Source organism: Podarcis bocagei (assembly GCF_964188305.1).
Source record: "Podarcis bocagei genome assembly, chromosome: 8".
Taxonomy (NCBI): domain Eukaryota; kingdom Metazoa; phylum Chordata; class Lepidosauria; order Squamata; family Lacertidae; genus Podarcis; species Podarcis bocagei.
The window spans coordinates 42,394,443-42,422,180 of NC_138133.1; the positions used below are offsets into that span (position 1 = coordinate 42,394,443).

General features: G+C 41.8%; 1 protein-coding gene across 5 annotated transcripts in view; it reads left to right on the plus strand.

The window, feature by feature from the left end:
- PIEZO2 (piezo type mechanosensitive ion channel component 2) overlaps positions 1–27,738 on the plus strand; it is a 209,924-nt gene that overhangs the window by 34,917 nt on the left and 147,269 nt on the right. For all 5 annotated transcript variants that reach the window (XM_081205510.1, XM_081205513.1, XM_081205514.1 and 2 more), the window contains exon 2: positions 4,987–5,082. In XM_081205510.1, coding sequence (XP_081061636.1) covers positions 4,987–5,082 — 96 coding nt within the window. The remainder of the gene's footprint in view (positions 1–4,986; positions 5,083–27,738) is intronic.

Sequence of the window (27,738 nt, forward strand, 5' to 3'; positions counted from 1 at the left end):
ACTAAACCCTTCCACTATTTCCCTGAATTAAATCTCAGCCCTCTTAATGGATATATAATGGATCAGGGGTTGTCGACCTGGTCCCTACCGCCCACTAGTGGATGTTTCAGCATTCTAGGTCAGTGTTTCCCAACCGGTGTTCCGCGGCACACTAGTGTGCCGCGGAACGTTGCCTTGTGTTCCGTGGGAAGGAGGCGGGCGAGTCGGGCGGCGAGAGGCGGGGCGGCGGCGGCGAGCACACGCAGGGCGGCGAACGAGCTCCCTCCCACATCCCATCTCCGGCTCTGCACCAGGCGGTAGAGCTCGGCGAAGTCGCCGCGCTGGAAGGCCAGCAGCGCGCGCGCCTTGGCCAGGCTCTCGCCCGCCTGCGCCTCCAGGCACGGCGCCTCGGCGTCGGGCGGCAGCGAGCCCAGGAAGCGGCCCAGCCGGCCGGGGTCGCCCACCTGCAGCAGCGCCTCGCACACGCACGAGACCTGCTCCGCCGAGAAGCGCGGCGAGCGCGGAGGATCGGGCGTGGCGGAGGCCAGCCCCGCGCTTGGAGAGGACGCAGCAGCCGTCGCCAAACCCGATCCTCCTCCTCCTGCTCCGCCGCCGTCCTCTGGCTCTCGGCCGGGAGGGGCCTGCGGCGACGGGGCGGGCACCGAAGTTGGCAGAAGTTGGCGCGCCTCCTCGGCAGCGCCTTCGTCCTCCTCCTCCTGCCTCTGCTCTCCTCCGGCGGCGGGGGTGCGCCGCCCTCCCCGGCCGGGGGGCTCGACGGGGCCCGTGGGGAAGGAGGCCATGTTCGCCGCGCGCGGGATCGCGGCCCCCCTCGCCCGCCTCCGGCCCGCTCCCCTCGCCCTGCGCGCTGCCCTAGCCGTGCGGGTCTCCTCCCCCTGCTCCGCCGTCCCCTTTCCACATCCTAGGAGCCGCAGTCCGCCTTCCGCCCCCGGGCCGCGGTGCGGCTCCCAGCCCGGGCTGGCCTCCGCCTCCTGGGACGCGCGCCCACCCCCGCGGCCCCCCAAACTTCGGAGCAACTCTCCAGACGCTTCTCCCCCGCCTCGGTCTCCCTCCTTTCCACTTCTCTTCCCCCCTTCCTTCCCTCTTTCTTTCTCTTTCTCTCCCACCCGCCTTTCCTTCTATTAACTTTCCTTTCCCCTTCCCATGTAGAACAGTCCCTGCAAATAAAAACCTAGCATATTTGGAAGAGGGATGCTAGCCTAACCATTACCTTCTATGCTGTTACTATTTATTTTATTTTTTTTACATAAGTAAAAAGTGACCTTTCCCCATCTGGCATGGTGGTGTGCCTCGAGATTTTTTTCATGAAACAAGTGTGCCTTTGCCCAAAAAAGGTTGGGAAACACTGTTCTAGGTGGGTGGTAGGGGGTTCTATGGCACAAGCTGAATCCTCCTTCCATCAAGCATTGGTGAGCGGTAAAGAAATTTTCCCATCAAGAAAGATGTATTCATGGATGGTAGGTATAAAAAGCTTGACTACCCCTGAGTTAGATTATAATGGCTTTGCTCCAGAGGAGTATGTAATCAAGCCTTTTGCTACATGTAAATTTAAACAGATTAGAACAGAGCATTCCAAACTGTGTGTCGCGACATGTTTGTGTGTTGACTGCAGTGGGTGGGTGTGTTGTGCGAATGCTCCCCACGATCCTCCTGGGGCTGGAAAGGGGTAAGTCTAATCTCCTTTTTGCTAGTAAAACTGAATTAGTGTGTCGCGAAATAATGTCTAAAAAGTGTGCCACCAACATGAAAAGTTCAGAAAGCTCTGGATTAGAATAACAAATTCTGCAAGAATAATTCTCTCCATCTTAACATGCTTTGGAAATATATTGCCATGCACAATTCTGCCCATACTGGCAAGACGGAATTTATCTTTGTTTGTTTCCAGGCATTTTTACCAAGTTTTTCCATTTTTTAAAGTGCGCCTAGACATTGAGGGGTTTTTTTTTTTAAAAAAATCAAAATCTGCCCCTATGTGCAGTTTCTCATTTGTTTCCAAATCCTATAAGTATTCTTATGTGATAAGAAGACAAAGTATATTTGGAAACCTGTGTCCACTTGCAAATGCCTTTGTTGGCTGCTAGGCTAAAATAGGTAGCGGGGTGAGGGGACAAGTTAACTGTCTTTGCTCATTAAGAAAGGGGCCTTTATTATCATCATCATCATCATCATCATCATCATCATCATCCGCAGCCTGACGAAGTCTGATTTCTCCTACGTAGCTGGGTCAATACTTAAATAACCCAACCATATTAGTGCAATCAGAATGTATAGGTCTTTCCCATGGAATTAACACTAGGATGTTACTGTGTGATGTTCAGTTTTGTTGTCTGGACTTGCAGAATTATGTCCGCTCAATTTATAATTTAAATGTTGCCTCAGATGCTTTTGAAGCTGTTTCTGTGATGATCAAAATAGGTTCATTGCAAGAATGAGAGTAGTGAAGTGGTAACACTGGTCTACTGTTACTAAACATTAACAGAAGATGTCAACTTTAGTTTACCACCTCTTAATTTCTGCAAGGAATGATTTTTGAGATTTTCAGTTATGAGATATATTATTGATTTAAGTGAGGAGAACTACGTTTTTGTGAAAATAAATAAAAATATCTATTCCTGCACTGACACTTCTGCATTTGGCTTATCTGACGAGAAAAGGCCTCATAACATTTCAACATCTGCCATGTCGTTAGATTGAAGCTGGCTTTTTTCCTTCTCTTAATTTTTTTTTCATATTTTTGCCATACAGAACAGCCCAGAGATACATATTTATTGATATACTGAAACTTCTGCTTGATTCAGTGTCTCACTGACCAATATTCTTAAAGGGAAAATACAATAATGACAATGGGAAAAAAAATGTTCTGTGGCTTTATGTATATTATTTTTGCTCAATACCGACCATAAAAAATTAAAACTTTGAACTGTCTGCTGTTTTGCCCCACTGTACAATTAATTTATTTCTTGTTTGTGAAGAAAAGGTTGACTTAGAATTGCTGCTACAGGAGAAGCACTAGTATACTGGGATCTACTTACATAATTCTATGTGGGTTAAGCTGTGTGTGTGCTTTGATTAAATGAATGTTGCTTTCCAACATGTAGAAAAAGAAAATGAAAGTTGATAAAGCCTGATTTGTGTTCATATAGAATCATAGAATCATAGAGTTGGAAGAGACCACAAGGGCCATCGAGTCCAACCCCCTGCCAAGCAGGAAACACCATCAGAGCACTCCTGACATATGGTTGTCAAGCCTCTGCTTAAAGACCTCCAAAGTAGGAGACTCCACCACACTCCTTGGCAGCAAATTCCACTGTCGAACAGCTCTTACTGTCAGGAAGTTCTTCCTAATGTTTAGGTGGAATCTTCTTTCTTGTAGTTTGGATCCATTGCTCCGTGTCCGCTTCTTTGGAGCAGCAGAAAACAACCTTTCTCCCTCCTCTATGTGACATCCTTTTATATATTTGAACATGTTTGAATCATGTTTATATATTTGAACATGTTTGAATCATATTTGAATCATGTTTGCATGATTTTTGTGTGTGAGTATTTGCACAACTTTTGACTACAGCTAACACTTTGGCTTCAATCCTAAGACCTCCTTGTATGTGCAGAGGTTGTTTGCACATGAAAGAATCTTGTTTTGGATTTCTCCTTTCCAGTTGTAACCCCATCACGCTCACTTGATGAAAAGTTTCTACAGTAGCAATACTGAGCACTGCAGTCAGTAGAGAGATAAAAGGATGATTCTGTTGTGCATACGACCTTTAGATTAAAAGCTTTGAGTACTAATAATGTGTTAAATGCATTTTGAGGCACAAATCACTTTAGGAGAAAGCTTTATTTAATTATCTTGGTGGGTGATTCAGTTTTCCAATTTCTCTAATAAGCCACAGGGCTTAATAACAACTCTTCTGAATTCATACAATAAATTCATGATAGAAGTTCAATGTGAAGTTATATATTTTCTCCAAATCATAATGCCATCCTTGCTTATGGTTTGGTCACTTCTGTTCTTTGGACTACAACCTAGCATTAATTATTGACCTGCTAGGTATTGAGCATAATTGAATGTTCCTAGACACAGAAGAGTGTCTTCAATGGTTAGTGTAAATGTTTCGTCATTAGAAATTATGGAAGGTCAATTTACAGGGCTGCCCTGACACTTGAAAGTTTGTCCTTGCAAAAACAGCTTAATCAAAATGTTATCTTCCCAGTATTTTGTCTACACATGGGGAACTCAGATGAATTTTCTTACAGCAAATCTTAATAGCAAATTCCAACCCTACGATCACAGAAAATACAGTCAGCTTCTTGCTCTAGTCCAGGGGTCAGCAAACTTTTTCAGCAGGGGGCCGGTCCACTGTCCCTCAGACCTTGTGGGGGGCCGGACTATATTTTGAAGAAAAAAGAATGAACAAATTCCTATGCCGCACAAATAACCCAGAGATGCATTTTAAATAAAAGGACACATTCTACTCATGTAAAAGTACGCTGATTCCCGGACTGTCTGTGGGCCGGATTTAGAAGGCGATTGGGCCAGATCTGGCTCCCGGGCCTTAGTTTGCCTACCCGTGCTCTAGCCATTAATTATTAAATGAGATGAGTTCCAAGTCAAAATTACATGTGTTTTTAATTGGTTGTTTGTGGATTTTGTTATATTCTCATTTTAAAAGGCATAATCTGTGTGCAGATATATTGTCTTTTTCTTTTCCTTTTGCTGCAGTCACCTTGATAACCCTACACTGTGGATGGTAATGATAATAAGTTAGTTTATTAATCACTTCTGTATTAAGACTGTCTAATAAATTTACAAAATGTAAGAGCTTAAGCATAAAATACAATAAAAGAAAAATGCATTTCAATGTAGGTCAAATTAATGTAATGGAAATGCAATGTATGTCAATACACTGGTCAGCTGAATGTGCAATCATTTCCCTGAAATATTAGCATTAATCCACTTTCCCCCCTGCATTTCTCTCTTTCTCTCTACAGCATGTGCGTTCCGCTACAATGGACTCTCATTTGTCTACCTCATCTACCTGCTACTCATTCCTCTTTTTTCGGAACCTACAAAAACAACAATGCAAGGTAAGCCTGTTTCTGGCTTTTAAAAAAGGTACAGATAGATGCAACTGATGTGAAAAATTAAGTTGCTACAGAAACCCTTTTTTAAAATAGTGGGCTATATATCTGAGAGAGAAATGAAACTACAGTGGTGCCTCGCAAGACGAAATTAATTCGTTCCGCAAGTTTTGCCGTCTAGCGAATTTTTCGTCTTGCGAAGCACGGTTTTAACGGTTTAACAAAGTCGCAAGACGTTTTCGTCTTGCGAAGCAAGCCCATAGGGAAATTCGTCTTGCGAGGCAAATCGCAAACGGAAAAACCTTTCGTCTAGCGAGTTTTTTGTCTTGCGAGGCATTCGTCTTGCGAGGTACCACTGTATGGACAAACCAAACACTTCAGTAAGTAATTACAGTTTGATTAATCCAGTTTCTTTGGATGGTATTCAATTAAGTTTTACTCATAGTATATCCATTGAAATCAATGAACAAGACTCATTTAAATGGCACTTTTTGCCTTTAATTTCTATTGAATAAGCAAAATATTCATGTATTTTTGAACTAAAGGGCAGGATTCACTGGACAAGACTCATCAGCAGAAGCCCTGAGTAAATGACTTCTGTTCGTGCAATGAAGTTTTCCCTTCTCCTCCTTCCACACCTCTGAAATTGGGTTGTAGATGGGAGGCTGAGAGAACCCTCAGAACTGTGCAGGGAGCGGGGAACAGTTCCATCTGGCAGGCTGAAATACATGACATTGAATTATACCCCCGTTTCCTTTTCCACACTTTATGTTGTGTGCGCTGCCTTTCACTAAGAATCAAGGTACAAATGCTGTTTCTAAAACTTAATTACTTTAGTTCTTGTACTTTTTAAACCCCCCCATTGGCTTAACTCTGCATGTTCATGTCTAAGGTAGAAAATAATACAGTAGTACCTCGGGTTAAGTACTTAATTCGTTCTGGAGGTCCGTTCTTAACCTGAAACTGTTCTTAACCTGAAACTGTTCTTAACCTGAAGCACCACCTTAGCTAATGGGGGCCTCCTGCTGCTGCTGTGCCGCCGGAGCACAATTTCTGTTCTCATCCTGAAGCAAAGTTCTTAACCTGAGGCACTATTTCTCGGTTAGCGGAATCTGTAACCTGAAGCGTATGTAACCCGAAGTACCACTGTAATTGTCTGTCAGCATAACACTGGATTAAACAAATAAACAAAACTTATTAAGGTCTTTGTTTAACTCACATGCACTCTTTGAGAAAGTATTGGAAGCTGACACACTGTAGCACACTGTATGTGTTTGCACACAGTCTACTATAGTAGTGAAGATTTGCTCAATTTCTTTTAATAACCTTTGTGGGACAGGCCCTGTCCTAGAGCACTCCCCACACTGCCAAACTCGGAAACAGCAGCAAGAAAATTCAGCCTTGAGAGATATAGAGTAGGATCATGCAGTCCATCATGGGGGAAACCTATACTTCTCCTTTTTTGACAATATATTTAAGAAGACCGATGTGAAGGAGGAAACAGTGTATTATTCTTTGTGTGCTTTGAAAAGTTCCTATAATAAATGTGTGGACTTAGTTCCTGGTGAGCTTTTGCAAGTAAAATACAGAAGTGAAAAATGAAAGCTTCTATGTGTTAGAAATTCACAATGTTGCTAAATCTGTCAGACACTTTTTATTACAGAAAAATTATAAGAACGGAGCAAAAAACAAAACAAAAATCCAACAGTAAATGTCTAGATGTGGGCTAAAGTGTCTCTTAAAATGGTAAATATGACAGATGAGTGGCTAGATTGAGCACCTTAAGGGGAATATGGGTGCAGTTTTCTGATTCAAAATCTTTTTATGATCTTCATTTTATGTGATTTCTTTTCTGGCCCTTTCTGTGCAGGAAGGATGATTGACATCCTAAACACCGCAATTCTCTGTAAGCAAAACACTACTAATGTTTGACAGCCATCCTTAATCTTCTAGCTCAGAATTTTAATACAGTACTATTTTCTTTTAATGTTTTATACTGGCTAACTTTACTTTCAGATAATCCATCTGGGCAATGCTCATCAGTGCTGAGGGACAGCTTTCATTTCTCTAGAAAGCTGTGGGCCAGATATCACTCATTAGTTACCGTAGTAACTTGGCATCCACACTTAACAGGAAGTCGCAGGCAGCAGCAATTTTAGTTTTTGTCATAGAAGGACTATGCGCCACCCACGCTTTCTGGTTCCTAATATCCCTTCAAGGGGAAGGGATTCAAAATCCAGTTTCAGCCCATTGTACCAGATTGTCTAGTGAATACTACTAGATCTGGACTTTTGTGCATCTGACTTGGTATTTTCAATGTCTTCTGTAGTGCCACATTTTGGGTGGAAAATGAGCATTCTTACTACAGTGGTACCTAATTCGTTCTGGAGGTCTGTTCTTAACCTGAAACCGTTCTTAAACTGAGGTACCACTTTAGCTAATAGGGCCTCCTGCTGCCGCCACGCCACCTGTGCGCGATTTCTGTTCTTATCCTGAGGTAAAGTTCTTAACCCGAGGTACTACTTTCGGGTTAGTGGAGTCTGTAACCAAAAGCGTTTGTAACCCGAGGTGTTTGTAACCTGAGGCACCACTGTATATTCAAAGTAGCTCTCTAGCCAAAGGTGAATTGCACCCAATTACCTGCCCAATCCTAGGCAAGCCCTTGCAGAGCTTGTCTGAGGTGCAGGGTGGGAGTCTAGTTAGAATAAAGTTATAAACTGAAACAAAAAAAGTAGCTGGTTCCTGGAGGGGGGGGCGGGCGGCCACCTTAACCCTCCAAGGCAAGAATACCCTACTCTCCACCCCCTGCACATGCCTGTTCCTAGATACACTGCCAGTGTTTTCAAATACTTTCTTTGCAGAAGCTCAAAGTTATTTTAACCAAATAACAATCCTGTGGATAGGGACGCGGGTGGTTCTGTGGGTTAAACCACAGAGCCTAGGACTTGCCGATCAGAAGGTCAGCGGTTTGAATCCCCGCGATGGGGTGAGCTCCCGTTGCTTGGTCCCTGCTCCTGCCAACCTAGCAGTTCGAAAGCACGTCAGAGTGCAAATAGGTACTGCTCCGGCGGGAAGGTAAACGGCGTTTCCGTGCGCTGCTCTGGTTCGCCAGAAGCGGCTTAGTCATGCCGGCCACATGAGCCGGAAGCTGTACGCCAGCTCCCTCGGCCAATAAAGCTAGATGAGCGCTGCAACCCTAGAGTCAGTCACGACTGGACCTAATAGTCAGGGGTCCCTTTACCTTTAATCCTGTGGATAGGATTACACTAGAAGTTATTGACTTGCCTAGGGTAACCTAGTAAACTTTTTAGCTGAGGTTTGAGCCTGCGTTTATTGCATCCAAATTAATATTACAGTCACTATTATCTCACTGCTTGTGTGATGAGCTGTGATTTGGTCCTGGTTTTATGCTGCAGACTGTGTCAGAGATACTCATGTGAAAACAGTTATTGTGAAGTCTTCCCATACATGTGTGTATAAACACATGAGCACACACATTCTGTCTGTCTCAAAGGGAACAGGAAGTGGGGTTATTTGTTATTGTTATTTCTGAAGTTGCCATACCTCAGTGGTGAATCACAGCCAAATGTTCACAAAGCAAACTTGCTATAAAATAAATGAGGGAGGAAACCCTGCTTTCTACCTTCCTGTCTTCCTGTGCTTTTCTGCATGCTTCTGTTTAGCCTTTGCACTATTTTTATTCCCATCACTCACTAGTTTGTTTGGGTAACTAGGCTTTATACAGTTCACTTAATTTAATTTAATTCTTCTTTAAGTTATTTCTTTTTCCTCCAGTCTGATGTAGATTTTGGAAGGTGATGATTTCCCTGGGCTACTTAATGTTAAAACTGTACTTCGTTGATCTTCACTTTTTCTCTTCCTTCCTGTGCCATTTTGTTCTTCTACAAACAGCTGTTTCTCCTCTTATTTTCCATTGCACCTGGATTTCTCATTTGCGTGCATGAATTTCCCTGTCTTCCTATTTACTTGCAACACTTCTCACATATGAAAACTACAGATCTGGCTGATTTAAAGAGTTTAAATACTCGGAGTTCTGTATTTTAATATTAGTATTTGAAACTGCTATTTCACTAATATTATAAAAGTAATAAACAATAAATCATACTGTTATTCATCTCAATATGATCAAAGGAAAGTATCCCTTCTGGTAAAACGTTGTTCCTAAAAGTCCCCTAGGCTGAGTTTTTGTGAATATGTTCTAGTGCAGGAGTAGCCAATGTGGCACTCTCCATATGTGTTGGACTACAAATTCCATCACCTCCAGCTGTTATGACCAACCAGGGATGATGAGAGTTGTAGTACACAACACCTGGAGGGCACCACACTGGCTTTCCCTACCCTAGTGAGCTCACATTTACAGTGTTGCCTGTTCCACCTTTCAGTGATCAAAGAAGAAAAGTCACAAAAATAGATCTAGCCACCCAGTAGAACAATAATATCTATGAACATGGTGAGAGAGGAAGAAATCAATCTGTTGTCAAACTATGTTGTTTCTGCCCACAAAATAAAGCCATTCCTCTTCAAATATTCTGTCAAATTAAATATCTATCTATCTTTATGGAGGTGATGTGGAACAGAGTGGAATTGTGAGCAAAGACTCCAGAACATAATTTTCCACCAGCTAAATCCCAGTTGCTGAAGTAATTGATTTAAGGGCTAATCTTCAAAAGTTTGCTTCACCCTGAATCTTTAATTCACATACTCTCAAATTGCAAACCAACAGTGGAATAAAAATTACCACCAGGGGCAATTCACTTCACAGTCAGCCCATTTTTTTATCACAGGTTCCGCTTTTAGACAGCACAATAGTCAGTTTCCCCTGTAAGTTTATATCTTACAGAAAAACAAGATGGAGATGGGGCAGTGAAGTCACCCCGGCCTTCTTAACTGCCTTCATAGTAGTACCTCAAATATTTGGGTAATTATTATTATTTAAATAAGAGTTGGCAGAGCTCAAGCCTCTCAGATATGCCTCAGTCCATTCTGTCTATGTTTGTGTAGAGTTGTTACTCAGTGGTGTGGGAATGGTTTATGTTCAGAGGTGTGTGTTCTTCACAATTGAGGTGTTCCATACCTGAGTGGTATCAGTATGATAGTTTTGGAAAACAACACTTTTCAAAAGTGGTTATGAAAAAATACTTTAAATGAGTGTATGCTTTTATAGCAGTGATTCTTAAAAACGGATGTGGACCTTTTTAGGAAACTGAACAGTTTTCAGGGAAGGTCTAAGCTTTCCCTCCATCTTTTCCCAGTGATTTTACAAGATGCAATGTGTCATCATATGGGTCCATTACACAGAGCTGACATGCTCAATGAGGTAGACTGAAGCAGCTGCCTTGGGCTTTGGAATCCTATGGAACAGCACCCCATGGGCACCTTGTCCTCCCCTGCCACGCAACCCCAGTAAGCTAGGCTTTGGCAGGGGCTGCCACTGCCAATACACAGTAGATTGTGTGTGATATCACTACAGATGCTAACCTATGCTATCAGCAATAACGCCATCATCTCTATGTGTATGATGAGAAGCATTTTCTGTTTTATTTTTACAGGGAAAGATTGATAGTACACAGCAACTAGTTATGTCCCCAGTAGCTGTGCAGCAGCTTAGATCGCACTGATAACACATGAAAGGCTCTTTGTATTTCATTTATCTAAAAAAGCAAAAAAAAAAAATGAAGACTATCACTTGCATTTCAGTTAATTGTGCTGTGTTGGAAGGAGTCTGGATTGTGTGCAGGGGATGGTAGCATACTCAAGGGTGAGCAAAGGGGGAAGTTAATGTGGCTTGTTGGCATTTTTAGATATTGAAAAATAAAATGGTAGCAGACGCAGAACTACGTACATCTGTTTTTCATTAGAACACTTTGTTGGGCCTCCCCTTTAAATAGTACTATAGTTTAAACAATTGTGTTTTATTATGTCATCATAAAAAGCAGGGAGGGTGATCCACTACATCATTAGGTATATATTTTTGTTATTACACTCAACATAAAGGCAAGATGCATTCCACTGTAAACTTTGCCAGGTTTTTAGTTGTTTCAAAAAAGTAGTTGCAGCCGTTTCCCATTATCTGGCTGTTGATACGGCCTTGCTGAAGAATATGCAAGAGAGTCTGGATTGACCATGTAGACAGTACTGCAGCTAGCCAGGAACATGTCTGAAGGAGCTCTTTAAAAGGGCTCAGTACACTATTGGCAAGCAAGCTGAACTGTGACAATGCCGCCATTTGTTGTCGCACGGCTTTCAGTGCCATAAATCTCTTCACTGTTAGAAGACTGTCTAGTTGGTGCTAGTTGAAATTTGTCTGCTGTGGTAAACTTCCTTCCTCTTAAATAAATAAATAGACTATATTTATTCACAGCTTATTTCTCTTGCTTGAAGGCTCACCTCTCCCATACTTTGTTGCAAACAACATTGATCTTGTTCTACATCTGAAGTGGGCAATGAAGAAAATGGCTGTGGTCACATCTTTATATTTCTCAGATGAGAAACTGCTCCTCTCACTCTCTGAAATGGTTCAGACATTATACCCTAGTGAAAATTCCCAACCTATTTAGTTTTTGCTGTGAACCTCTCCTAGTTAGTTCAGAAGGGAACACGAATGAATGAAAGCTGTACTCTATTTATTTGATCGTGGTGCCACACTAGGCATTTGATTTTAAGCACTCCCCTCCATTTCCCCCAGGTATTTAGGGAGATACAGCATTCAGATGAAATTTGGATATTCTAGTTAATTTGCTTCTTTTAAATCACATTGAGGAGGAAAACTAAGGCTGGATTGAAAGTTGTCTGCAGAATAGAATGACCCCTAACCCTATTTAAAACCACAAATTGTTACATGCTCAAGGCTAAATTAAATAATAGGTTCTGTTGTATTCAACTAAATTTCATTCAGAGTAGACCCACTGAAATTAATGGTTCAAAGTGAGTGATGGCTATTAATATCAATGGGTCTACTCTGAGTAAAAGTTTGTTTAATACAGCCTAAAGTTTGGATGTTGAAGTGCATGCTTGCATTTTGTGAACTGGGCCCACCAGCCGTGTATTCTGTTCTGCCATGTGCTTAGTGATCACCCTGTTCTTAAGTGTACCAGGGAAGCAAGGAAATTGAGAGGTTTAGTGAGACCTTTTGGTTGGCTGCCATACACAGCTGGTGGGCTGCATTCTGCTTGGTGAGTTGCAGGTTGTACAGGCTTGACTTGATGCGGAACAATTTCCCTGTTTTTAAGATATAGATATATAAAACCAAAAAAAGTAGGCTACAAGCGTAAATGCACTTTGAAGTACAGTAGCTCTGCTCATATAAATGGTGTGTATGGGCATTTCACAGGCATATTTGATACAAGAGGCACATGCTGCATTGCATCAGAAAGGTTTGATTAATTTCCATGGATCTGCTCTGGAATTCACCATTTATATCCCACTTCTAATTATGAAGATACTTTTAAAATTGTCTTGTTTATCCACCTGCCAAGTCTGTGAGATAGATCACTATTTTTCCTGTCTCATAGAAACTCTCTAGAATGTTTGGAATCCTGAATACATGTGTAACAATTTTCAGCCATTTAGTTTCTGTTGAAGTTTTATAACTTGCAATGAGTTTGGGGAAATCTGGTGATCTTTGAATCTCGAATAAGAGTCCTCTTGAAAATCATCTGAGAACAGAAGTTGCTTACATGTTGCAAAATACTTTTGAAGGTTGAGATTGGCTTTCTCAGAGGTGGTAGCTGTCCAGTTCCAAGGCAGTAGGGGAGAATGGCATTTAAGGCTGTGGTCCTTTCTTCTTCAGCCTAGCATGACTTCTGCTTCCTTCACTGCTATGCGGAAATTGCATTGATCACAGAGACGGTTGTTGTGCCCTGAAGCACCAGAGAACAGAGACTTCTTGTGTGGGCTGTCCTGATTTCAAATATATCTATTTAGAGTCAGACCTAAGTTGGACCAAATCTCAGTACATACACACAGTATGTGTGCAATTTTCTGACATAAGACTCTTCAACAAGGTTCCTTTATGAGAAAGAGCTGAATATAAATTTAATAAGAATAAATAAGATTGCTTGTGTTTTGCACTGTTAAAGTATAAAAACAAAGCAACAAATAAATAAAACCAGAGCTTGTTATTAAGAGTTTCTGTAATGGTGCAGGTCCATTAATCAATTCTGGGTAATAGTTACTAAAACAGTAATTGTCCTTCACAATCTGGATCTTCCAGAAATGTTTGAATTAATTGTCCTTGCCTTCATTGCTAAACTGATTGTTAAATGGTACATTTTTGGAGGACTAGCTTTTCTGATTTTGGTGTTTGGAGTTCCTCAACTTTTAGCAAAACCAATAATCGTCTAATCTAGAAGTTGTCAGAGCATAGATGATAGTAGCCCTGTCTGTCTTACAGCACTGAGTGCAGCTGGCAACTCAGCAGAAATTGGTTAAATGCATTCTAGGTCACAGCTGCCTTGTAGCATTGCTGGAGCCATGAATAGTCCCATACTGCAAACCTGACCTTGAAGGTGAATGTGTCCATACCGAAGACCAACTGACTGTTTTATCAAACCCTCTCTGCACCAATCACTGTATTTTTTAGATTAAACTTTGTTCAAACTTATCCAGTCTGATCTTAATACACAGCCTACTGAAGCCTCACAGAATTTCTGCTGGATGGCTGAGACTGCTCCTTCTATCATTGCTGTTACCAGATTCCTTTCCACTTACTTCCTTTTCAGACCAATCTGGCAATTGCACTCTCCCCTGGGTGCAGTGGATTGGCAGCAGCACTTGCTACTGATCCTCCTCTCTGACTGCCTTCCATTGCCATCCTATTGGGCTGAAGAGAGTGAGTGGGCAAATGAGCAAATGCTAATGCCTGTTCCTCATCCAGAAGAGAAGCAACTGGAGAGCACTGGTAATAGTAGTGGTAAGGAGCTGAAAGTGCCACAGGTATTGTGTTGGTACGTGTGTGCATGTGTGACAAAATTGAGCTACTGACAGCCCAACTTTCCTCATTTCCATCAACGTATTTTGGGATGAAAACACTGAAGTCTCTTGCTTAGGTGTCCCAAACACCTAATTAGTCTTGGGTGAGATGGAATAGTGTTTCCTTTAAGTCACAGCAGGGTGTGAATTTATGGTTGGGAATGGAATCTATAGTTAGAAATCCAGTTGATTAAAAGAGATCTGAGTCTAGAATCAACTTATTTAGTGTGTGTGTGTAACTCTGGCGGTTATCCAATTTTATAGCAAAGTACTAGCAGTTCTTGAGAAGAGAATCCAAAGGGAAGCAAAGCAATACGTTTGGCATCAGTTTGACTGCAGGAGTTGCATGAAGGAAGTGTATAAGATGCCACCCAACCGTCTTAGGGACTCTACTCTGGATTTGTGTAGGGTTTACTCCTTAGCCTCCTCCCACAAGATGTCCCACAAGACACCAGAAATTTAGGATCAGAGTTTTCCTTCTCTTAGATGGGTTATTTTCCAAGGTTGACGAACCCATCTACCCCTCATTTTCCTCTACAGCACGTGTAGAAACCACCTTCTTGACTTTTGTACGCACTATTGGTTTCATCTGCTCAGTCTTTAGGAGCCTGTCTGAAACCACTGTGAAGTGGTGTAGCAAGTCCTGAAACAGATTGTATGACTGAAAGACAAATTTTAAAAACCTAGACAATATTTTGTGCCAGAAGAGTATAAACATTATTCGGATGTTGGTGTTTTTTATGGCGAGGGGTAAAATTCTGATGTTACTGTGCTTAATTGTAAGTTCATAATTTGTGATAAACGTCTCTCGTCTTGTACTTCACTGGGAAGTCTTAGGAACTGTGGGCTGTGTTTGCCCCACAGGATGATCTTGAGTTGCTAAGGTGAAGTCACTCTGATCCTGAAAGTTTTGTGGGTGGGAGACAACATGGGCTTTGTATGTAAGCCACTTTTGACTCTTTGAGGAAGGGAGGGTATAAGTGCAGTATATAAATACAGGTCTGGCATACAAAATTGTACTCCATCTCCCAGCTAGCAGTAGCCCAAATTGTTATACCTTGTGCTAACTCACTGCAGAAAGTGCTCACATCCATGTATAAAATCAGTAAACAGCAGCAAACACTATATTCTCAAAGTCCAATAGCTCACTTAAAAAGCTTAGTTGCTACTCAAAAAACAATGAAAGGGAATGAAATGAATCTTGCCTTTATCAATAAAAATCATTTCTTTGTTCATTCATAAAATTCTCTGGTGAACTTACTGAGATCATTGTTTTGCCCCATGCTACACAGGGCTTTAACAAATTCTGAGGCTGTTCTTTAATTGATCTTTTTGGGTGCACTGTGATTAAATTCTAGGAAATTGCTAAGCTGTGACTCACATCATAAAATCCAATTAGTGGTTGGTTGACAGTTTGTCTCCCAGTTCAAGCGTCCAAGTTTCTTTTAATACCACATCAGTATATAGGTTATTGCTGGCAAATGTCTTGAGTTTATTTTGTAAAAGAATGTTACACATAGTCAAAAGTTTACTTTGGACACTTCTATAACTAAGGCATTTTTGTTTTAGCAAAGCATGCTTTGGTTTTGTCACTTTTGGCTTCGTTTTATGGGTTCAAGTGCATATTTAAGTGTTGGGGTGAAAAGGTTTTCTGTAACAAATAAATAAATAAACGTGTCTTAAAAATGAACTGTTGTTAAATATGTTAGCCCCCAAAGAACCCAGGACAGCAAATAGATACACAATTTAAAAATAAAACAAAGCAAACACATTCTAAAACAGTTAAAACATTTTATAAACAAATACAATTAAAAACATCTAAAAGCAGTTACAGTTAAATACCCTTTGCTATTATAAAGATTCATAAAATTGTGTGGGGGGAGGGGCGTTCAGTCATGAATTGCCAAAGCAGATATTGTATAGCCTGAGAGGCTGATTTTGCCAGAGGACACAGTTACATGTTCCCATTTTTCATGGCTAAAGTATAGACAGTCATACTCGGGTATGTTCCCCCAACCTCTTTGAGTGAACAAAGTACACAATAATGTTTGGGGGTGTTTCTCCATCATATTTGGGCAAGTACTTAAAGTTTATGTACCCAATATCTCATCACTTTGACTTTGTTTTTAGTGTGGCTGTTGGTGAGAACTACAAGTTATAATGGGCCTCAGAAAAGTAGATGTGTGTTCCTTCATTTTTTATTATGCTGTATTGCCTGGGAAGAGAATATGCTGTAGCGAGAAGCATGGCTCATATCCCAGTATCACCTTATATATACACATCTTCCCAATCTGAAGCCTCCCCAAATTGTGTGGAGACACTGGCACCAACTGTTGGGAGGCCGGGCACCCACAATTTTTTGTGCGGGTGTTTAGCACCCACACTGCTGGGCCTCTGACGCAACTTCCAGTGCCTCACGAGGCCCCAGAAGTTGCATCGGAGGCCTCACAGGGCTTCAGAGGTAATACTGAAGGCCTCACAGGGAAGTCACATCTGAAGCCCCATGGTGCTTTGGACATTGCATCTGAGACCTCACAAGAACTTCTACGCAACTTCCGAGACTCCCAAGGAGCTGCTAGAGTGCGTGTGATGTAATGTGCCGTCAGATGTCATATTACTTACGTCACGTGCACCACTGGGTACCCACAATCTGGGGCCAAGTCGGTGCCCCTGTGTGGAGATTATGTCTAAGATACCTATTTGAATGAGATGAAGTACAGTGATACCTTGGAAGCCAAATGCCTTGGCTCTCGAACAAATCGGCTCCTGAATGATTGAAACCCAGAAGTGAGTGTTCCGGTTTTCAAACGATTTTCAGAAGCTGAATGTCAGGCATGGCTTCCATGGCTTCCAGACGCTCCTGCAGCCAATCAAAAGCCACACTTTGGTTTTTGAACAGTTCTGAGGGTCGAACGGACTCCCGGAATGCATTCTGTTCAAGAACCAAGGTGCAACTGTAATGAAAAGCAGAGGAGTGAGCCACCTGCACTTTTACTTGTACCTCTCACATATATTTTATATGTGAAAGCGCATGGGGGAAGAACAAAATATATATATGTATATGTATATGTATATGTATATGTATATGTATATGTATATGTATATGTATATGTATATGTATATGTATGCCAGGGCTGGCTGGACACTGCCAGCACTGTGACACTTGTTAATGAGAATATTAGAATGGGGATTTTTGTACTCTTTTCAAAGTTAATTTGTTGTTGTTGTTGTTGTTGTTTAGTTGTTTAGTCGTGTCCGACTCTTCGTGACCCCATGGACCAGAGCACGCCAGGCACTTCTGTCTTCCACTGTCTCCCGCAGTTTGGTCAAACTCATGCTGGTAGCTTCGAGAACACTATCCAACCATCTCGTCCTCTGTCGTCCCCTTCTCCTTTTGGCTTCCATCTTTCCCAACATCAGGGTCTTTTCCAGGGAGTCTTCTCTTCTCATGAGGTGGCCAAAGTACTGGAGCCTCAGCTTCACGATCTGTCCTTCCAGTGAGCACTCAGGGCTGATTTCCTTAAGGAATTGATAGGTTTGATCTTCTTGCAGTCCATGGGACTCTCAAGAGTCTCCTCCAGCACCATAATTCAAAAGCATCAGTTCTTCGGCGATCAGCCTTCTTTATGGTCCAGCTTTCACTTCCATACATCACTACTGGGAAAACCATAGCTTTAACTATACGGACCTTTGTTGGCAAGGTAATGTCTCTACTTTTTAAAATAAAGTTAATTCAGACCACCTTAGCTTCCTATACCAGAAAATGCCTTATAATGATTGTTATTATTGATTAATTAAATTTCTATACTCCCCTTCATCTGAGGACCACCGGGCAGTTTACAATATAAAAATACATATCATAGTAACAAACAAAAACAGCACCTCCCTATACAGTTTAAAAGTCCATTGATTGTTCAATTAGGCAAAGGCCTGGTAGAAGATTAATGTTTTTGCTTGGGGCCTAAATATACACAAAGACAGTGCCAGGCGAGCCTCCCTGGGAGGAGCATTCCTAGAAGATTGTGCCTGTATTCCTAGTCTTTCAACATTGGAAGACAGATACTACCGTATTTTGCGCCCCATAAGACGCTCCGGCCCATAAGACGCACCTAGTTTTTTGGGGGGGAAATAAAGGGAAAAAATTATTTCCCCCCCCCCCCAGGCGCGGGGCTGGGGCAGCCCGAGCTTCCCCCGACCCCAGCCCGCAAACAGGCAGCTCTCTGCAAGCCGTGGGAGCCCAGCGGTGGTTCCCGCTGCTTGCGGAGAGATCCGCGAAGCCTGCAGGCGCTGGGATCAGCGCGGGCAGGCTTCGGGATGCCTGCAACTCTCCCCAAGCAGCGGGAACGTTCCCGCTGCTTGCGGAGAGATCCGCGAAGCCTGCTGGCGCTGGGATCAGCGCGGGCAGGCTTCGGGATGCCTGCAACTCTCCCCAAGCAGCGGGAACGTTCCCGCTGCTTGCGGAGAGATCCGCGAAGCCTGCAGGCGCTGGGATCAGCGCGCGCAGGCTTCGGGATGCCGGCAACTCTCCCCAAGCAGCGGGAGCATTCCCGCTGCTTGGGGAGAGGTCCGCGAAGCCTGGAGAGCGAGAGGGGTCGGTGCGCACCTACCGCTCTCGCTCTCCAGGCTTCAGCGAAAGCCTGCATTCGCCCCATAAGACGCACCCACATTTCCCCTTCATTTTTGGAGGGGGAAAAGTGCGTCTTATAGGGCGAAAAATACGGTAATCTGAGTGGTGCAATATTTGAGGTTCATTAGTGTACTGATGCTTGACTTTCTGGATCCAACACTGATCATATCTACTCAATTATTTCAACAGAGAATTGTGATTTGAAAAGCAACCTGCATATTTCTTAGACTCTATCAGAGTTTCTTATACAGCAGTATCTTCTCTTACTCTTTATTTTACCTATTTAGATATCATATCACCCACTATGCCCATGTCATATGTATTGCAGCCGCTGTTAATGGAGCAGCAAGTAGGGAGGAGGGGTCATGGAATCAGAGGGTTGGAAGGGGCCCAGGGTCATCTAGTCCAACCCCCTCCCCCACAGTGCAGGAATCACAGCTAAAAATTCCTGACTGATGGCCATCCAAACTCCATTTTAACACCTCCAATGAAGGAGAGTCCACCACCTTCTGAGGTCATGAACAGAGTGGACAAAATCCAAAAAGATTTTCAGGCCACTTTATGTTTGTGCATAAATCTTTCTTTCAAACTATCAAACACAAGATGTAAAACATTCCATTCTTACTTCTGACATACATTAGGAACAATGTTGTTATATTGGCATATTCTTGATCTTCTATACTGCAGCCCCCTTCAGCCCTTGTTGTGTTCAGCAAGCCTGGGAGTGGAGTGAGTCAATGCACATGCTGGCATTACAACAAATTCTAAATGCCTGAAGAGGGCTTTGGTCTATCAATATTATTTGTTTCCCTTCTAGTGAGGGATGATCTTGAATTGATGGTAAAGGCAGTTGGAATAAAGGAAACCATGAAGAAGGAGCTGAAGAGGAGGACATGATTTGAGACTTGAGAATGAAACATTTAATGCAAGATACAGATGTCACAAAAATAGCAAAACAGTAATCCAAAGAAGAATGCTTTGGATTGAAAGTTGTAAACTGAAGCTACTGTGGATACTGTAGAATGCTGCCTTTGGATTATGCTATCTGCCAATGGTTCACAAATAATGAAGATATTAGTAACCCATGTCCTTAGCACTATTTTCTCAAATCAGGCCCCCTGTGGTAGGTCACTCTTTCTTCTGATTATGTGCTGTCCAAAGGCTTTTCAGGTGATAGCATTGCAACCTGCTATAATCTTTATTTGTGGAGTGCCTTTTCACATGCTATGTTTCCAACTGGGGTTTAAACCTCTGTAGTGGAAGTCAGTTAGATGAAATATTACTGCATCTGAATTGCCTCTCACTAATTGGATACCAGTACTGGAGACCATTGCCTACTATGTTAAGTTAACCCGATAGAGATAATTGACTTGGACACATTCTGCGCTACACCTTTGAACTCCTTTAGCAACATTACTTGGACTCAATCTGAAACCACTGCTTTCAGTTCTAAGTACCCTTATGAATAAAATCCATTGACTCCTACAGGAATTACTCACTAGCAGGTAGGTGGGGATGTAGTCTTTTACAAATATTCTGTGTACCTTGTTCTGTTCTTCAGTGTATAATTTGAAAATGGCAGCTTAGTTCCAGTGAATTATGTTTATTTTGACATTTGGATTGATAGAAGCAAAGTAATACAAACACCAAAGGTAGTGATTATGACTCAGTGTCTTGCTGCAGACTTCTGCTGGTAAATTTGCAGCTGTTACAGTTCAAAATACTGTTTCACAGTTTGTTTAAAATTGTACTGCATATTAGCCAAGTACATATTGAACAAGAAAGGTATATTACAGGCTTGTAAATTATCTCCTTGATAATTTTTTTGCCCTTAATCTTAGCTTTTTTGTGATGAGGCAACCAGAACCGTAAACAGTATTCCACACCATAGGTTTATAGAATGCCATTATGATATTGGTGGTTTTATTTTGCAATTCCAGGTAACCACAAACGTTCAGTGTATATATGAAACCAACATGCCTTTCACACAGGGAGGACCCAACAAACAACTCTTCCTTTCTCGGCTCTTATTCAGCGAAGATCTATAGTAATACAACAAAGAGAGTGCCCTTACTACTTTCCCAAGGGCCCCTGCTAAAAGTGCTCCACCACCCATTAAAGAACCTCTTTTTTCTGTGACTAAAACAACCAGTGTCTTCCCAAGGTAGCACCCAGAAATGGCTCATGGTTCAGGAAATCAAGCCAGAAAAGGTACAATTTCAAAATGAATAGCAATATCTCATTTCTTACTCCTATGCTACCCCTGGTTTCTTACCTAATAACAAGCACCGAGTTAGCAGCAAGGGAGAAGTCTTTCTGTTGATATTATTCAATTATAATTTGACAGGTGCACAAAGAATTTATAAAACATGGTAATTATGTAAAGAAGTGCTGTGCTGGCATCCTTAGTGGAACATGGACTTACATTTTAGGAAATCACAGTTTGAAAGTCTAGAGATTCATTTCACCCCACCTATGTCGTGCTTCCCCCAGGCATCAGGTAGATATGAAATAACGGCAAAGTGTGGTCTAAACCACTGAGCCTATGGCTTGCCACTGGAAGGTTGGTGGTTCGAATCCCCGCGACCAGGTGAGCTCCCTTTGCTTGGTCCCAGCTCCTGCCCACCTAGCAGTTCGAAAGCACGTCAAAGTGCAAGTAAATAAATAGGTACCGCTCCAGCGGGAAGGTAAACGGCGTTTCCGTGCGCTGCTCTGGTTTTGCCAGAAGCGCTTAGTCATGCTGGCCACATGACCCGGAAGCTGTCTGCGGACAAACATCGGCTCTGTTGGCCAGTAAAGCGAGATGAGCGCTGCAACCCCAGAGTCGTTTGTGACTGGACTTAACTGTCAGGGGACCTTTACCTTTACCTTTTTAATTTGAAATGAAAACAGTTTTTGTGTGTGTCATGACATTATGAAAGTGTGCTCAGAATCATGGAACTTCATTGTGTGTGCGCGCGCATGTTTGTAGGTATTAGTATCAGATGGCTTTTAAATTTGTTAATTCTGGAAAGATAGCTAATAAATATCTGTATGAAACAAATCAATATGTAATGCCCAAATGAATGCAATTTGCAGCACAATCCTGTGCATGTCTCCTCATAATTAAATTTCACTGAGCCCTCTGGGGCATCCTCCTAAGTAGGTAGGTATAGGATTGCAACCTTAATCTACTTTTCCTGCAGATATTTAATAAAACGCTAAGTAAATACAATGATAAGTAAATACAAAGATAAAGAGACAAGATGTAAACTTTAAAAAATATCTTATTTTTATGTAGCTACAGATAAAACACTGAAATAAAAAATGTGGTCAGCTATTTATTTTTGCCACACTTGATCTCATGTGTTTATTCAGGCCTGTGCCATTGCAGTATTTTTCTTCTACTGGATATTTGTATTTGGATTAATAGTGAAGTAACCCTTCCTTTATTAACAATATTGTAACAGGGGATGTTGCTTTAGGACCAAAGTAATGCTGCATCCCAAAAATTCTCTTTCCCATTGAGCTGTGGGACTTGCATATTTTATGACCTGTTCCTCATATCCTGTTAAATGGGAAATGGATGTTATTTCAAAGGTGAGCTTGTGCTAATCACCCTTGTTGTTCAGTGACTGAGACAACCAAGCTGTCAGTCATAAGACTATGACCTCACTTAAGGCAATCTTTAGTTGCTTCATTAAAAGGTCACCAAGCTTAAAGCACTATTGTGGATCAGTAAATCAATGGGCTGGCATTGTGTTGTGCTTATTCTGCTGTCTAGCAAATCCATGGATTTTTTTTTTACCTTCTGTCTTCTCAGGATTCCTTCATCCAGGGGACACATAAGAGAATGATGGCTGCCTTAAAGGTGGACATTGATTGTTTTATTGCACCTACATCATATAGGGCTTTCTTTTACACTGAATTTTGGATTTGTGGTGAATGTGTGTGAGTGTAATGATACTGCATTCCTCTCCTTATCATGAGTTGCCATGTGGGATTTTCTCACTGAGGTTTAGAGCATCTTATACTTGTTTTAGGTGTAAGATGCCTAAACTTTTGGAAATCTATTTACCAATTGTCATGTGCTTATATGAATATGTTCATTGGTACTTCTTTAGGCCAAGCTATTATAGCCTGGCCATATGATCTAAGATGGACCAAATCATAGCTTCCAAGAAGCAGGAAAGCATGCACCTAACCTAGACAAATTGACAGATAGTTGCATGTTTTGGGAACATAAACTAATTTCAAATATTCTCTACATATGATATGATCTTTCCTCTGTATACCAGTCTTCTCTTTGTATTCCCTTCTCTCAGTAATCCCTTTGAAATTTGCTGTTCTTTAAGAGCTTAATCCATCATCCTTTGTTTGTCTGGGATTGCTAATCTCAAGTAGAACCTGCATGATTCATGTCAATGTTACATCAGTTGCCCAAAACTGTTAAATTAGAGGAGTTCCTGGTTACAGTCTCTGAAACTCTTGCTTCTCTGGTTCTTCACCAGTGCTTGCTCCTGGGATTCCTATGCCCACACAGTGCCTTATCTTCATGTCAACCAACATCATGTTTCCATGATAATTCAGAAGCTGTAGTGAGTTAAGAAAGCCACAGCCTGTCTCTTGGCACTGTATGAGCCATAATGGACACATACAGTGGTACCTTGGGTTACATACGCTTCAGGTTACATACGCTTTAGGTTACAGACTCCGCTAACCTAGAAATAGTGCTTCAGATTAAGAACTGTGCTTCAGGATAAGAACAGAAATCGTGCTCTGGCGGCGCAGTGGCAGCAGGAGGCCCCATTAGCTAAAGTGGTGCTTCAGGTTAAGAACAGTTTCAGGTTAAGAACAGACCTCCGGAACGAATTAAGTACTTAACCTGAGGTACCACTGTAATTTTCTTCTGGCCCCACTTCACTTGGCTGCTGTTTGTTACAGGACCATTTCAAAGTGTAAACATTAGTTATTTTTAAAGTATACCGTAGTCTGTGTCCTGAAACACTTTAGGAATGTCTCCTCCTTTATGTTTGCCCCTGCTCCCTTAGATGTGCAGGGAGAGGCACTGATCTGGGTCTTTGCTTTCCCATGAGATCTAGACATAAATTGACAAGGAAATAGGAAGCTGCTTTAAATGAACTCCATCAAGCTAAATATTGTCTACACTGATTGGCAAAGAGTCTTTGGCATTTTGGGCAGGGATCTTTCCCAGTTCTGCCTGAAAATGGCATGGATTGAACCTGGAGCTCTTTGCATGGAAGAGCATGTGCCCATGAGGGCATTGGGTTACTCTTCTTCTGTGGTATTGGTCATACACAGGTAAGAAGTGCATTTTGTCATATATTTCTTGTTGTTTCAGCATTCTGGTAGGTAGCCGTGTTGGTCTGACACAGTCTAAATAAATAAATAAATAGATAGATAGATAGTCCAGTAGCACCTTAGAGACGAACTAAGTTTGTTCTGGGTATAAACTTTCGTGTGCATACACACTTCTTCAGATACACTGAAACAGAAGTCATCAGACCCTTATATATAGTGGGAGGGTGGGGTGGGGTTTTTCTCAGAAGGGAAGTAGGAGATTATTTTTGGTCATCTGCATACTATCTCTTGCTTTTTCCTGTAGGACTAATTGCAGTCATTAACAGTCATCAACAGGTTTACCATACCCATTGAGTCAATCGCCCATCTCCCACTACCCTTCTGAGAAAACCCCCACCCTAGCCTCCCAAAATATATAGGGGTCTGGTGACTTCTGTTTCAGTGTATCTGAAGAAGTGTGCATGCACACGAAAGCTCATACCAATAACAAACTAAGCTGGTCTCTAAGGTGCTACTGGACATTTTTTTTATTTATTGTTTCAGCAGCTTATCAAAATGTGGCTCTTGAGGAACAACTTTAAAGTTGATTGAAGGTTTTTATTTTTAAATTTAATTTTATCTTCAACTTTTTTAGGGCTGGTTTTAAGTGCATTTATTTTATTGATTTTTAGAAATGATATTAATGTTTGTTGATGTGGCCTTTATTGTGTTATGTGCTGTGCATCACTTGAGTGCTCTTTTGATGGCAGAGAATCAGTATAGAAATGCTAAACAAATATTTTTCTGGAGAAAAAGCAGGTAGTGAAAGTAATTGCGGGCAGTGGGGAGGAGCCCACTAACCTTTCTAAAACATGGCTGTCGGTTGACTGATCAGGAACTCTGCCACTTTGTAAAAATATGTACTAATTTGAAAATGTTGTTTTTAAAAATACTAGGCATTGTCTTAAAAATAAAAGTGAAAGAAGCCTTGCCCACACGCTTGAAATTTAATCAAATAATATTATCGTTTAAATATTATTCTACGGTGCTGGGTTAGTTAAAGGACTAAAACAAAGTAATCAAAAATCTTTTCTAACCAAGGTTTGGGATTGTAACAATAGGGAGGAATTTTAGAATGTCTATTTATATAAATCCTTTATACCACTTTCCAGCTCAAATGCTTCTTGAACAGGTATACATAAAAATCAGTAGTAAAATATTTGGCCACCAACTTAGATAGCTTAAAAAGAGGATTAGGCAAATTCATGGAAGAGACTGGTGGTTACTAACCATGATGGCTATTGGTCTGTCTCCACAGTCAATGGCCTCTGAATACCAGTTGCTGGAAGAAGAACTCTTGTGTTTGAGGCCTGCTTGGAGGCCTCCCACAGGCATCTGGGTGGCCGCTGGACTGGATGGGCCTTTGGCTGGGTCCCACAGTCTCTGTATTCTTTCAAATACAGATTTTCACGATGTGGACAGGCAGGCGGGGTTGGTGGGGGAGCAGTGGGCAGGAAAACCATTTTTTGGTGTAAATATATCCAAGTAGGACAGGGAATGACTCCAGTCTGAAACTCCGGGGAGGCAAGACTAAGCTATATATGGGCCAATGTAATACAGGGCAGCTTTCTGTGTTCCTAATATACAATAAGATGACAATATGCTGCTTACTTTACATGCTATAAAGCAACACAATTTGATATGTAGACAGCAAGAGTATTCAAACCAACAGTGGCTCTTGATGTAACCTCTAAATCCACCAAGCCACTGCTGACTCACTGACATGCATTTTCCAGTCAATAGTCAGTATGCATGCTAGTTCAGGAAATAAAATGAGAGGGGTTGATTTTGAATCAATGGTTTCAAATCAGCCTATTTTTCTTGGGTAATTTAACACATTTATTTAAATCACCCGGATGTCAGATCAATCCACTCTCAACAGTATTAAGTGTACGACCAAAATAGAAATTGGTACAACACTGGATATGTAATCTAATACTTGAGTAAATATTGGAACATGTGTTGCTGGCATAGTAGAAGCAGTGGTATTGTAATTCTTCATACCAGAATAAAGAACAAATGTATAGAAACCACAGAATATTAGCTTGGCTTCCCAAATTGCTTTGACATGCTTACTTCTTCCAAAAAAATTATGGCACAGCGCAATTCAATATTTAGATTTTTGTCTTTTTCAGTAGCTGCCTGGACCTACTCCTAACTTGCAGCCATTTTTGTTAGAGTCAAAAGATCAGATGCCATGACTGAGGCCTTGGTGCTTGTAGGTTTGATAGTAGAGTAATAGTACAATAAAGAAGATCAGGGATTTAAACCAAACTTTCAGTAACACATTTCATATTAAATATTCCTAATAAAGTGTGTTACCTCCAGAGGAAATTCACCAGGCCAAAACACTGGTCAACAACAAATTTGTTGTCTGCATTTTTTCAGTTGATTTAGGACGAATCTGATGTGCTGAATCCAAAAATCACATTGGTTTTGCTCAATCAGGTCAAGTTTTTGAGCTATGGCCACATGTCTTTTTTTACGTTTTTGTTCACATGTACGCTTGTGTGGAGCATTTTAGAAGAAGTTGGTGGGGGTAAAATGCCATGTCGAATAATTGTTTTGATTGGAAATGATTATTTTAATGACAAGAAGTATTCAGGTCCGATAGTTCTGGGCGATTATGTCGAAAAGGGATCAGTTTGAAGTCATAAAACCTCGAAATCTTCCATAAATTGGTGCGGCTGGGATCAACAGAAAGAACCAGAGCAGCCTCAAGTATCCTGATCTTCAATCAGCACGTCGTCCTGTAGCTCATTGTGATGAAATTCCAGTGCCTATCTTCGGAGAACTTCCTGACATTAGTGACAAAGATGCCTCCAGTGTTGAAGGACATGAAGAAGAAGAAGAAGAAGAAGAAGAAGAAGAAGAAGAAGTGGTTCTTGAAGATGATTCTCCACATCCATTTTCCCAAAAGGAGTCGAATGATCTAGTTCGCAACCTCAGCTTGCCGAACTGTTGGCATCCAGACTGAAGGAAAAAAACCTCCTCTCTGACAGTGCTCGCATCAGCTTCTTCCGCAACAGGCATCAAGAGTACCTCAGTTTTTTCTCGGAAGAGAAGGACTTGGTGTACTGTGCAGATATTGCGCAGCTTCTGTTCAAGCTTGGAGTGCCACAGTATGAACCCAAAGATTGGAGACTGTTCATTGACAGCAGCAAGCAATCACTGAAATGTGTTCTGCTGCACAATGGCAACCAGTTTGCCTCTATACCCCTGGCTCACTCGAGTACACTGAAGGAGAACTATGAAGCGGTGAAGTATGTGCTGGAGAGAATTGGTTATGATCAGCATAAGTGGTTTATTTGTGTTGACCTGAAGATGGTGAACTTTTTGTTGGGACAACAGTCTGGCTTCACCAAGTACCCATGTTTTCTGTGCATGTGGGATAGTAGGGACCGTGCTCAGCATTACACAAAGAAGGACTGGCCTGTGCGGGAGGAATTGGTGCCTTGCAAAGAAAGGAACATCATCAACGACCCTCTGGTGGACAGAGACAGAATACTCTTCCCACCGCTGCACATCAAGCTCGGCTTAATCAAGCAGTTCACCAAGGCTCTGGACAAGGATGGTGACTGCTTCACTTACTTGTGCCAGGCTTTTCCAGGATTGACCATGGAGAAGTTGAAAGCTGGCATCTTTGATGGTCCTCAGATCCGTCAGCTCATCAGAGATCCAGAGTTCGGAAATTCAAAGAACGA